At 44.4% G+C, this 14236-nt stretch overlaps 1 protein-coding gene across 2 annotated transcripts in view; it reads left to right on the top strand.

Annotated features, from left to right (window-relative positions):
• Positions 1-14236, top strand: part of Lama4 (laminin subunit alpha 4) — a 148957-nt gene that overhangs the window by 125495 nt on the left and 9226 nt on the right. For both annotated transcript variants that reach the window (XM_036169087.1, XM_036169086.1), the window contains exons 30-34: positions 70-217; positions 6273-6463; positions 8106-8295; positions 9526-9681; positions 10880-11039. In XM_036169087.1, coding sequence (XP_036024980.1) covers positions 70-217; positions 6273-6463; positions 8106-8295; positions 9526-9681; positions 10880-11039 — 845 coding nt within the window. The remainder of the gene's footprint in view (positions 1-69; positions 218-6272; positions 6464-8105; positions 8296-9525; positions 9682-10879; positions 11040-14236) is intronic.

Here is a 14236-nt window from a genome sequence, read left to right as displayed (position 1 = left end):
CCATAGTTTTCATTATGTAATTATGGACAGCATTTTTAGGATGATTTTTTTTTTCTTTTACACACACAGGTTGGATAGAGATGTGGAAGTCGAAGATTTCCAGCGCTATTCTGAAAAGGTCCACACTTCACTGTACGAGTGTCCCATTGAGTCGTCGCCACTGTTCCTCCTTCATAAGAAAGGAAAGAATTCCTCAAAACCTAAAACAAATAAACAGGTAACCGCTACCACCGTGCGGAAGTCATAGTTTCCCTCGTGCCCTGCATGTACAACTCCAGGCACGGTTGCTTTGTAGAACCTGCTCTCGCTGATGCGTGTGCACACGTGGAAGAGAGTTCTTGCAGCATCAGATGCTCCAGCTTGCCAGATGCACTGCAACCAGGGGTTGCTCTCAGAGGAGCTGAGTCAGCTGTTTACTTCCACTTCTAATGGTTTTTCATTAAAGGCAATCAAAATAGTGCTGCTCTTAACAATGTGTGTGCGTGCATGCGTGAGAGCATGTGTGCATGTGTGTGTGTCTGTGTGTGTGTGTGTGTGTGTGTGTGTTTAATGTTCAGCACTATAACTGTCTACTATAATCTACTTTCAGTAATACTTCTAAGCCTTTGTCGCAGTCCTGAAATCATTAAAGTTTCTTTTACCTTCTCAACCTTTGTGTTCCTCCCCCTACATGTGGATGTGAACTCTCCTTCCTTAAATACTGAGCTGTAAAATTTCATCTCTGCCCGCTGTTCTTCCTTATTCACTCATGCACATTATTGGGTCCCATTACAAATGAGAGCCCCGCCCCTCCCATCTCTCTGTCTCCTTCCTGGTGCAGTTTCAGCAACGCTGTCAATGCGCCTGCTACTGCAACAGCTTCCAAACAGGGCTCCTTGTTTCTACTTCTTTTTGGTTTTTCCAGACAGGGTTTCTCTGTGTAGCTTTGGAGCCTGTCCTGGATCTCACTCACTCTGTAGACCAGGCTGGGCTGGAACTCACAGAGATCCGCCTGGCTCTGCCCCACCCCCCCCCCCGCCCGCCCAGTGCTGGGATTAAAGGCATGCGCCACCACGGCCCAGTCTTGTTTCTACTTTGTCCCCTCACCATCTGTTCTGGGCACAGCATCCAGACCCGTATGCATGTAAACCATACCAGGCACTGCTCTGATCAAAGTACTCCCGCCCCCAGTGCACTCAAGAGAAAAGCCAGAGCCCCTACAGTTCCTGCCAGGTCCTGTGTGGTCAACACACCTTCCGCTCTGTTCAGCTCTTTCCCTTGCTCGCCTCACTCACTCTTCTCAGCCACCAAGCTGTTACCAAAACTGGCCACATTAGCCCCTACCTCAGAGTGTTTATTCAGCCTCTTCCGACTCCCCTTCCACTCTTCTCTCGGATCTTGAATCTGCAGTTTCTCCTCAGCCCCGTCAAGGAACCTCTTACTTACTCGGCTAGACCTACCTTGGCTGCCTCTTCAGTACCACAGCCTACCTCCTGCCTCTCACCAGTATATGCATAGTCTTGCCTTTTTCTGGTTGTTCCTCTTCCCATACAGGATAAAGTGTAACTACCAAGCTTCACATAGATTATGAAGATGTGTCTTCAGTGGCTGCCAAGAAAAGCATGCCACCTCTGTCTTAAATGTTTGTTTGTTTGAGACAGATTTTTCTCTATGTAACCCTGGCTGTCCTGAAACTCACATTGTAGTCCAGGCTGACCTTGAACTCACAGAGATCTGCCTGCCTCTTCCTCCCAAAAGTGCCACCACACCCAATCCTGATATAAATTTTTATCAAGTTTGCATTAAAGGGTTTGGGTTATAATAATTTATTTTCACAATCCCTTCCTCTGAGTGCATAGTTGAATAAATTTTTAGAATAGATTCCAGGAGATAGAATTACTAGATCAAGGCAAATCATGTTACCAAAGAGGTAACACTGATTTTGTATTTCCCCATAGGTCCTTGAGAAGACCTATCTTACAAAACTGTGTTCCAGGCTTAAAGTTTTTTCCATGTTTTAAGATATGCTTTAAGATGAACTGGGAAATTTTCATTTGTAACATAATAGTGAACAGTTTGTTCACTGATGGGGTCACTGTGGGTATCTGGCCAACCACTCTTTTCTAAGAACTGACTCCCTACCCACTCTCTAGGTCCTGTGGTTTAGGACTATGACACCCACTTCCCTGGATATAGGTGATTGGACTAGTATGTATCCCCTGAACTGAGCAGGACTAGGAAATCATCTTCCTTGTGAAGGAACCTAAGGAAGCTGTTCTGATCATTGACTACAGATCCTGTAAGCCTTAGAGCACTGTGTCAGCCGTGGACACAGAAAGGGGCTTTCTAGAAAGAATGAAGGCCAGAAGACTGCCCTGAAGAGAAAGGAGAAAGCGAGAGAAAGAGACAGAGGGAGAGGGAGAGGGAGAGGGAGAGGGAGAGGGAGAGGGAGAGGGAGAGGGAGAGAGAGAGAGAGAGAGAGAGAGAGAGAGAGAGAAAATACTGAGATACCAGAAGCCTCCACAAAGCAAGCACCTAGATTCTGTCCAGTCCCGAATTCCTGTTGAGGACCCTACTCCACTTTGTCTTCTCTTGGACTGCCTGAGAAATCCCCTTGTCTTTATCACAATTGTCTGCTTTTTCTTTGCTCACTCAACTAGTTGCTGTTATCTGGCCCACATAAAATGGTGATGAATTAAAGTTGACGCTACTAGCAGGGTTGTAACTTATATGCTCTAAAAGGAGATCACCCTGGCAAAGGCAAGGTCTGAAGGGGTTCCCTGAGAATCCCCATGCATGTGCCCATAAAGACAGTAAGCTGAATGTCTTTATTGTATAGCAGTAAATAACTCAGCTATAACTGGTCTTTTTCATCATTATCAAGAGCATATATCCACAGAAAATTTAGAGTATTGGGTTGCTGTACAGAAAGATGTCAGAGTTCATTCAGTTTTGCAGCAGAGAAGGAACAGCAAGTTCTTCTACCTATTCTCCAAACCCCCACACTGAAACAGAGAAAGGCTGGTCAGCTGGTACAGTCCCAGTCCACGTCACGCTATGCTTGCTCAGCCTGGGAGTCCAATTTAGTTTTTGAATTGAGTGTGAAAGAGCAAGATCCCTCTCACTGGAACAGGAGGGTGGGGGAAACCCCTAACTCCTAACCCCTTCCATTTTCCAAGCCTTGTACAAAGCATCTCTATCAGGCCCCCCTCCTTGAGACAAACATGCCTATGTTTCCCATTGTAAGATTCTGACTAGACTATAATGAGGGTTTGGAAGAAACTTGTAAGACGAATTGCTAAATGGTCTTATTAATTAAAAAAAAAACCCAAAGCCAGATACTGGGGTTAAAGCTGAGAGATCAGAATAGGACAAGCTCACCTCACCTCACCAACTCCTCAGCTTCCAAAGAGACCTACTTCGTGTATACCCACAACTATATGCCTTTCTGACCCTGCTCCCTCACTTCCTCTCTCTGCCCAGCTACATCACTTCCTCTTTCTGCCCACCTCTATCACATCCTGTCTGTCTGTACAGACTCCAGACCTCCGTGGTTAGTGCTGGGATTAAAAGCGTGTGCCACCATGCCTGGCTCTGAATGCTAGGATTAAAGGCGTGTGCTACCACTGTCTGCCTTCTATGTTTAATATAGTGGCTGGCTTTTTCCTCTGACTCTCAGATAAGCTTTATTGGGGTTCACAAAGAAAATATCACCATAGAAACTTCTTAATCTGCATTAGAGCCTCACTTTTGGTCATTCTTGGTTTGAAACTGTACTTGTTTTGATTGGGGGTTTTGGGGTATTTTTGCTTTTGTTTTTGTTTTTGTTTTTTTGCTCTTTTGGCTCTATGTTCTTTGAGGGCCCACTACCCAGCTCCAAAAAAAATACACACAGAGACTTATTACTTATAAATGCCCAGCATTAGCTTGGCTTGTTTCTAGCCAGCTTTTATTAAATTATCCCATTTATCTTTTGCCTCTGGGCTTTTAGCTTTCTCTATTTCTATACACCTTACATTACTTCTTACTCCATGGCTCACTGTGTAGCTGGGTGGCTGGCCCCTTGTGTCCTCCTCCTCTCCTCCTTTTCTCATTCTTTTATCTCTCCTCCCAGATTTCTCTTCCTATTTATTCTCTCTGCCTGCCAGCCCCACCTATCCTTTCTCCTGCCTTGGTATTGGCCATTCAGCACTTTGTTAGACCAATCAGGTGTTTTAGACAGGCAAAGTAACACAGCTTCACAGACCTAAACAAATACAACATAAAAGAATGCAACACATCTTTGCAACACTAAACAAATGTTCCACAGCAATGTAACACATCTTAAAATTATATTCTACAACATAAAACTATGGTAATTTTTTGTAGGTGAGCATATGGACCCCAAACTAAAGATAATTAGGTGCATTTCCTCCATCAGAAGGGAAACTTGCCCTCTAGCAATGAATCGCTGAGTCCTATGAACTTTGTGAGGAAGGAATGGGGGATGCTAGTATTGGGTAGGCTTTCCTTTAGGACATTGTTAGTCTTTGAGCCCCATCTCCCTTTCTCCAACTCAGCTCCCACTATGAGACTCTCCACTGCCAGAGTCTTTAGAAGAGCTGCTGCCCTGGGACCAGCCCTGGCACAGCCCATTTGTACCTAATTAGCCTGGCAGCACATCTGGATTCCAAGGATAGTTATAGAATGGCACTGAGTTTCTTAGAGGTTGCTTTGCTCATATGAGATTAAGAGCTGTATACCATTCTTTCTAATCAGAGTGGTGTTTCCAGAAACCTCACATCTCTTTGTTCTGCTGGTTAAAATAAATAAATAAATAAACCTTCAGATAAACCTTCCCAGAACAACTGTGTGTTTGGTTGGGGGGGGGGGGGTTGTTTGTTTGTTGATGTGTGTAGATCTGACACTTCAGCAGGAATTCAGGAGAGGGTCAACAAGCACACTCAATAATACTGAACATCTTGCCAGGCTCTCCAGCCCTTCCTGCTGCCAAACATCTCTCCTATCAGCTTCCTGAGTGGGTCAGATCTGACCACTCCCTGCTTTAAAACCTGTGTGGATCCTCATGGCCTAAAAGCAAATCTCTCCCTCTAGCCCATCATCTGAAGACCTTTCTCTCTGTCACCAACTCGAGTCCCAGTTTCTTTTTATAGACTTCTTTCTCCAAATTGATATCAGTTCTTAAAAACTGACAGTCATCTCTCACCATTCTAGTCCCTACCACATAGCACCCACAGAATGCCCACCACATAGCACCCACAGAATGCCCACCACATAGCACCCACGAAATGCCCACCACATAGCACCCACAGAATGCCCACCACATAGCACCCACAGAATGCATGCAGGAACATTGATTTTCTTTTATCTCCACCTATACCCATCCAATAAATGTTTGCTTTGAATAGTGAATAAATAATTACATACTTGATTTTATTTACATTTTTATTTTACCTCAGAAATAGACTACTAATCATTTAAGATTATCCAATAGTTTCACAACACTACATTTCAGCATCAGCAGGGCAATTTGAAAGGCATAACAAATCATCAAAGAAAAGATTTCTGTATTTTATATTTTAAAATGCTGTTTTATATTGATTCTATCACACAAAGTTTCTTTACATAGTCTGTTGCCAAAAAATAATCCTAAATATTTTCCAGCTCTTTAAAGATTTATTTATATGTATGAGTGTTCTGACTGCATGCATGTCTGTGCTCCATGTACATGTCTGGTGCCCAAGGAGATTGGAAGAGATCATCAGATCTCATGGAACTGGAGCTAATGACTGCTGTGAGCTGTCATGTGGGTACTGGGAACCAAACCCAGGTGCTCTGGAAGTGAAGCCAGTGCTCTTAATCACTAGCCCACTTCTCCAGCCCTGCTCTCTCAACTTTTTACACAGCGTATATAAATAATACTGTATTAATGTGATGTTGCAGCTATGTGAAGATTTTATTGACTGATTCTCTCAAGGCTGTTTTATTGATAACTGTTATTGTATGCATTGAATTTGAGTGACAGAGCAGTTGTCTCTAAAGCTGTACTTGCATGCAGTTTTATAATCACGGACTAGAATTCTGGGTCTGCTAACATGCTGTGTGGTTACTGCTGCTTTTGCTTGTTCATGATGCTAGAAGGAAACGTAGCCTGTTGTTTCATGAATGGGAAACTCACGAGTAACAGCCCCTTTGCTACTTCTGCATTCTCATTAAGGGTAAAGACGTCGCATGTTCGGTTTTGTCACCAGTTGCTCCACTTGCCATCTCTCCGCTTCACTTTTTTCCTACAGGGAGAGAAAAATAAGGATGAACCTTCTTCATGGGACCCTGTTGGCCTGAAGTTCCCCGAGCGGAAGGCTCCAAGAGACTCTCAGTGCCACCTCTCCAGCAGCCCCAGAACAATAGAGCATGCCTATCAATACGGAGGCACGGCCAACAGCCGCCAAGAGTTCGAACACGTACAAGGAGACTTCGGTGAAAAGTAAAGGAGTGCACTACCTTCTGGGAGCTTCGTGCCATGCTCAGTCCTCCTTTGTCACTGCCGCTTTCTCCTCCCTTTCCTTTCTGTGCCTTCCTAATCCTGTCTTTTTTTCTTGTCAAACTGTATACCAAACCATATGTGATTCCTTCCTTCCAAGAAATCTCTCCAAGTGGACAGCACATAGAATAGCATTCTCGCAGTTTACCAAGGTTGCTCAAAGAAGAGGAACCTTAATCAGGGGGAGTTCCAAATGGCCCATCTGCTGACTTGACATCCATCCCCTCCCCTCCCCCACAGAGATGGCATTCAGATTGTGAATGAGCATGCCCCTAAACTTCTAGTGATGGAAAGACCCAGAAAATACAGATGTTCTTGTCTATCTGCGGCCCTCCAGCTGCCTCAAACCCCATTACTTCTTTACAAATCCCTATTAAAGATTCCTTTTCATAGTGTTTATGTACCCAGCAGGCAAAATCAGTGTTTTGTATTCTTCACGAAGGAAACTTAATAAACGTGACTTACCCACACTTGGAGCTAAAGTTCTAGGCAATAAGATAATTTAACATGTTGGTTTTTAGTGTTTACTAATTTTATTAGATAGGAGTCCCTAGAGCAGTGGTTCTCAACCTGTGGGTCAAGACCCCTTTGAGGGTCGAGTGACCCTTTCACAGGGGTCACCTAACACCATAGAAAACCAGATATTTACTTTATGATTCATAACAATAGCAAAATTACAGTTATGAAGTAGCAATGAAAATAATTGTATGGTTAGGGGTCACCACAGCATGAGGAACTGTGTTAAAGGGTCACAGCATTAGGAAGGTTGAGAACCACTGATTTAAAGGAGATGATAGAATGAATATAGAGGGATAAAAAGAGGATTTGTTAGAGCGACTCACAGGCTGTGGTCTGGCTAGTAAAGCAATGGCTGTCTTCCCACAGAAGGGCAAAGAACCCGGTAATTATTCCACCCATGAAGGTGGATGTCTCAGCTGGTGTTTGATCTCTGTCCCAGTCCCAAAGGAGTAGATTCTAATATCAACAGAGGAAGACTTTGCAGCAGGGTAGATGGACTTACCAGACACTTAGAGCAAGCAAAGAACCAAAGCTGCCCTCTCCCATGTCCTGTTACATCAGCAGCCTCCAGGAGGTGTGGCCCACATTTATGGTGGTTTTTCAGACCTCAGAAGATCCAGGTTTAGGGTGGGTCTTCCCACCTCAAATAGTCCAACCAAGAAAAATCCCTCACAGGTACACCCAACTGCTTGAGTTTTAGTTAATTCCGGACATAGTCAAATTGACAACCAAGATTAGCTATCACACTAATTTTCAAAGCAAGACCCCATAAGATCCACAAACAAGACAAGACTTTATTAAATATATAACAGACCTCTATAGAAAAGTAAAGATGTAGGTCCATGGGGTCCTCTGGGCCTGAAATTTCTAAAATAGGTCTAGAGAAGAATTTGCATTTTTTAAGTAACACACCTACCCAATAAAATTCATTAGCTCGTAGTAAGGGTTAATTCAAAAGAAGCTGTTCGGGACTATTCTTTCTTAGACTGTATTTCTTTGAAATTTTATATTGAAATAACATTCCCAGTCTCACTTTACATATGTGACTTCTCATTTCCTTTACCAGATCTCAGTTTTCCATTCGTCTGAAAACCCGTTCCTCACATGGGATGATTTTCTATGTCTCAGACCAAGAAGAGAACGATTTCATGACTCTCTTCTTGGCTCACGGCCGCTTGGTCTTCATGTTTAATGTTGGCCACAAGAAACTGAAGATCAGAAGCCAGGAGAAATACAACGATGGATTATGGCATGATGTAAGTTGAGTACCGAGAGTGGCACTGTCGCAAGTATCGGCCGTTGCCCAGGGGAGGAGCACTGAGTCTACGCTATGGCCTGACACAAACAGCCATGTCAAAATTCTGAGGCTGTGCACCCAGAGTTCAACTTCAATAATTTATTAATTGCTTATTTTAAAAGTCTTGAGCCATATATTTAGTCACAGACTAATTGTAATTATTTTAACCGAAGTCCCAGTAATCAGCGTGAGCTAAAGTTCAGTTTCTAATGAATTTTTTTCCTTTTCCCCTACTTGCCAGAATTTTTGACAACTATTGCTGACTTTCTTTCAAAAAGTAATCTGTGGGAGGTATGAAGTGAGTAAACCACTAGGAAGGCAGGCTCTTCTGATGAAGAGTACCTAAACACTGGAGGTAGCCAGTGAGTATGGAGCGCTCTTGGAGTCCACTGTACATGGTGTGTTACAGTTAACTGTAGAATGGGGCTGGTTGTAGAAGGATTTTTCTTTGGGCTGCCAGCTCACAAATAACAACACGGAGACAGTATTAATTATGAAAACCAAGCCTTAGCTTAGGCTTGTTCCTAAGTGGTTCTTATAACTTAAATTAAGCCCTATTTTTTTAACCTATGGTCTGTCACATGGCTCCATACCTCATCTCTCCATGCTACCCATCCCGCTTTCTCCACGCTGGCTAAGGACTCTGCAGAGAGCTCTCTCTGCCCAGAAGTCCCGCCTATCTCTCCTGCGTTGCTATTGGCTGATCAGCATTTTATTATACCAAGCACAGCAATACACCTTCACGCAGTGTAGGAATATCCCACAACAGCTGGTCAGCTAGGAGGAGGTTCCTAAAGCACCCTGCCAAAAACATAACCCGTACTCAGAGATGGAACCTATAGCTTTAGGCCATTCAACCTAGAGATAAGGGAATAGTTGAACACTTGCCCTAATGCATGGGGGGGGGGGGGGGCAGAACACATAAAGCAAGGAGGCCTAGAGACAGTTGTAAAGACGTCTGCTCTGAGACAAAGAATCAAGGAATAAAGTTAATGACACTCGAAGAACAGGATGGCCGAAAGCCCACCAAGAGGAAGGAAGAAGGTTTTCAGAGATGGGGTCACGGTTCTGAGAACTTTCTGTGCCTTCCCACAGCATGGCAATACCAGGGTTAGGAGGGTAGACAACACAACCTTCCCCCAGTTTGGGGCCATCACTAAGCCGGGCTACTTTCCTCCTCTCTATCCAGGTGATATTTATTCGGGAAAGGAGCAGGGGCCGACTGGTCACTGATGGTCTGCGAGTCCTAGAAGAAAGCCTTCCGCCAAGTGGGGCCGCCTGGAAAATTAAGGGTCCCATTTATTTGGGAGGAGTGGCTCCCGGAAGGGCTGTGAAAAATATCCAGGTAAGCCAGCTGTGGCGAGACTGAGGCGCTGACCCTTGAACCGCAAGATCACCGATTCCAGGTCCTCGTTTCACAGAGTAGGAAGCTGGCAAAAGTGAAGTGGGTTTTGCTGGAGAAGCTGCATCCTAGGCTGTCCCGTGGGCTTCCTGTCTGCCCTGGGACGTTACAAAGTCAGCTGTCTGTCACCTTCTGCTTTTCAAACAGACGTGAGATGAAAAAAGCTTGGTAGGTCATGAAACTTACGTCTCCGGGGTTATCTCATTAGTTCGGCAAGTCCCTATAATTTTATGTAACGCTGCACCAAGACCAGAGAACAAGGCATTCCACTATATTACTGAGTGGAAAAAAAAAATCAAAAAAAAAAAAAAACCTTCTGCTCATTTAAATTCAGCCCATTTTTTTCTTTCTCCCATAGAATTTTTAAATATGCAAGGAGTGTGGGTATAAGTGGAAGAATTGAGAATATAAGAAACATTTTTGTAAATTGAATTGTAACTATTACATGTTTTTAAAATGTTTCGCAGTGAAAGGAAGGTATCAAAGGACTTAATTTATCTAGACATAGATTTGATTTTATCACAGTGTCAGTACAATGTTAAGATCCTAGAAAAGGCAGCTCACAGTATAATTAGACTTGAAGTAAACAGCCCCAATTCTGTGACAATCATTTTTCACTGTTTCCAAATGTAGTATAAAATCAATTGTCTAAAAGTGACCCAACTGTCATGTCCTGTAATATGATTCACAATTATCGTAGTAGTATAGTTCATAATAATAGTATAAATAATGTAGTATGTAATTCACAACTACATTATGAGCTAATGAAGACAGTTCGGCAAGCTTCCTACGTTTGCATAGAACTTTCCTCCACATCATGATCTTGGGCCCAGCTGTCATTCCTGGAGGCAAATGAATAACACTAAACAATCTTCAACTGGAAAGCCACAACTGCAACTTATTTCGTCACAGCCTGTGGAAACATTTCCATGGCTTAATTACTACACGCTGATGTTATGAAAGACAAAATTCCAGCTTCGATGAATTAGTTAAAAGTAATTACCTGGAGCAATATTGATTATTCAGAAAGGCAGAATAAACAAGGAGTGTCTCTTCCTCTCCAGACTCACTGGTTTGCTTTCCCATGGTGCATCTAGCGCTGGGCGAGGGGATTTGAAGTAACCTCTTCTTCTTCCTTCAGATTAACTCCGTCTACAGTTTCAGCGGCTGCCTTGGCAATCTGCAGCTCAATGGCGCCTCCATCACCTCTGCCTCTCAAACATTTAGCGTGACCCCGTGCTTTGAAGGGCCCATGGAAACAGGAACTTACTTTTCGACAGAAGGAGGCTATGTGGTTCTAGGTAATGTGACTGCTCTGGTGTGATTATGGTTGGCCGCAGCTAAACTCAAGTTGAAGCTGGCTCCCCCAGGGCAGCACATGCAGAATGGGGGCCTGTGAGAGGTGGTTTGCTCATTAGAAAGATGAGTGCTGTTCTCGTGTGAGTGACTGTTCACTCTCTGAAGACAGCGCTGTTCACCATCAGAGTGAGTTGTATAAAGCAGTCTTGGCCCCTCTCGTCTCTCTGTGCACACATCCACACACACCCTTCCACTTCTGCAGTAAGAGTCTTAACAGATGCTGCCATCATGCTCCTATACTTTCCAGTCTCCAGGACTGTGAGCCAAATAAACCCTCTTTCTTTATAAATCAACCAGTGTCAGGTGTCCTGTTATAGCAACATAACAGATGCAGACAAGGATGTATGTTGAAAGCAGGAGTCCTGAAATGCTTTTTTCTTGGAGATAGTTAACAGGGAATTTTAAGCCCAAAGTTAAAATAATGCCAAGCTCATCTCTGCAAGGTCCCTCATTCCTGTAAAGTTCCTCTTTCCTCAAGGACCACTGTGATCTCCTTTACTGTTTGTAACGAAATATGCAGCACCAGTCCTTGTTGCTTTCGTTGTCCAAACTTCTGGGTGCAGACCATTTTGACACAGAACTTCCTGCACTGCCCTGTGACCTGGTCTGTGTCAGCTCTTGGGCACCTTATACCTCGAAGTTTTCTTGTTTGTTAGTATGAACTATGGTCCCCACTGAAGGAAATTACACTCCCTCCCTCTGCCGCTCTGAAACCCCAGTACAACACTCTTTCAGAGCTCTTATTCTGAAAATTTTCTTCCAGCCATTACTGCCCTGCTCATGTATTCACACCAACTGTATGGCAGTCTGTATGCACACCACATGTACAGCAGTCTGTGTGCACACCACCTGTACAACAGTCTGTGTGCACACCACATGTCCGGCAGTCTGTGTGCACACCACCTATACAGCAGTCTGTATGCACACCACCTGTATGGCAGTCTGTGTGCACACCACCTGTATGGCAGTCTGTGTGCACACCACATGTATAGCAGTCTGTGTGCATACCACCTGTATGACAGTCTGTGTGCACACCACCTGTACAGCAGTCTGTGTGCACACCACCTGTATGACAGTCTGTGTGCACACCACATGTACAGCAGTCTGTGTGCACACCACCTGTATGACAGTCTGTGTGCACACCACATGTATGGCAGTCTGTGTGCACACCACATGTACAGCAGTCTGTGTGCACACCACCTGTATGGCAGTCTGTGTGCACACCACATGTACGGCAGTCTGTGTGCACACCACCTGTATGGCAGTCTGTGTGCACACCACATGTATGGCAGTCTGTGTGTGCACACCACATGTACAGCAGTCTGTGTGCACACCACCTGTATGGCAGTCTATGTGCACACCACCTATACAGCAGTCTGTGTGCACACCACCTGTATGACAGTCTGTGTGCACACCACCTGTACAACAGTCTGTGTGCACACCACATGTACGGCAGTCTGTGTGCACACCACCTGTATGGCAGTCTGTGTGCACACCACCTGTATGGCAGTCTGTGTGCACACCACATGTATGGCAGTCTGTGTGCACACCACCTGTACGGCAGTCTGTGTGCACACCACCTGTATGACAGTCTGTGTGCACACCACATGTACAGCAGTCTGTGTGCACACCACCTGTATGACAATCTGTGTGCACACCACCTGTACAGCAGTCTGTGTGCACACCACCTGTATGACAGTCTGTGTGCACACCACCTGTACAGCAGTCTGTGTGAACACCACCTGTATGACAGTCTCGTGTGCACACCACATGTATGGCAGTCTGTGTGTGCACACCACATGTACAGCAGTCTGTGTGCACACCACCTGTATGGCAGTGAGTGTGCACACCACCTATACAGCAGTCTGTGTGCACACCACCTGTATGGTAGTGTGTGTGCACACCACCTGTATGACAGTCTGTGTGCACACCACATGTATGGCAGTGAGTGTGCACACCACCTATACAGCAGTCTGTGTGCACACCACCTGTATGGTAGTGTGTGTGCCAGCTGATAGACTACAACAGTTCCAAAAACAAAAGAAATCCTAGGAGATTATTCCCAGCCTCCATCTAACCCACAGCAACAAGAATCCTATAAATATAAAGGATTAATCCTTCTTAATGACCCAGTCCCTTAATCGGTTAAAAAAAAAAAAAACTATTAGGAATTCTGCACAACCTCTGATAAAGAACCATGATGTAATCAGGTACACTTTCTTAAACAGCCACTCATGTCCTATAGAATGTGACTAGAGGCAGATGCCCTCTGTCTACCTCAGGATTTTGCTTTCCTTCGGTGCCCACTGCTATTTATTCCTACTAAAACATACACCCGAGCTTCTTAGTCTCTAAAGAATTCTAAAGTTTGCACAGTTTGAAATGTGTAGCCAACTATATAATTTGTGTTCTGTCCCTTGAGCATTGTCTAATACCAGGAGGGCTGGGTATGGTGGTGCGCATCTTTAATCTCAGCACTCTCAGGATCTCCATGAGTTTGAGGCCAGCCTGGTCTACATAGCAAGTTCTAGGCCAGCCAGGGCTATGCAGAGAAACCCTGACCAAAAGCAAGAAGAAATAAAAAAGAAATTTATCAGGAAATAAAACTTAAAGTTATTTATGAAGTAATATGTCAAGTAGACACTATTAATATGCCTAGGTTTGCAACGAGCCTTTAATTACCTGTATATGTATTGAGGGGGTGCACATGAGTGCAGTTGCCAGAAGAGGAGGTCTGGTCCCATGGAGCTGGAGTTACAGATGTTATGAACTGCCCAGGAACTGAACTCAGATCCTCTGAAGAGTAGCACATGCTCTTAACTGCTAAGCCATCTCTCCAACCCCACAGCTACTCTTTTGTCTTGTTTTTTAAGATTTATTTTATGTGTATGAGTGTTTGCCCACCACATGCATGCCTGGTGTCCACAGAATCCAGAAAGGGTACTGGATTCCTTGGGATTAGATGTGAGCCACTGTGTGCATGCTGGGAATTGAACCCATATCCTCTGAAAGAGCAGCCAGTGCTCTTAACCACTGAAGCCATCTCTCCACCCCCAAGCCCCACCCTCACCATGATATTCTTAATAAGCAATGTCTTAGGTCACCACAGTAACAATTTCTAATTACTAGCCCCAGTTAA

This window comes from Onychomys torridus, chromosome 19, assembly GCF_903995425.1.
Source record: "Onychomys torridus chromosome 19, mOncTor1.1, whole genome shotgun sequence".
NCBI classification, from domain to species: domain Eukaryota; kingdom Metazoa; phylum Chordata; class Mammalia; order Rodentia; family Cricetidae; genus Onychomys; species Onychomys torridus.
Note: the sequence above shows the minus strand (reverse complement) of the source record. Positions and strands in the feature narration are given on the sequence as shown.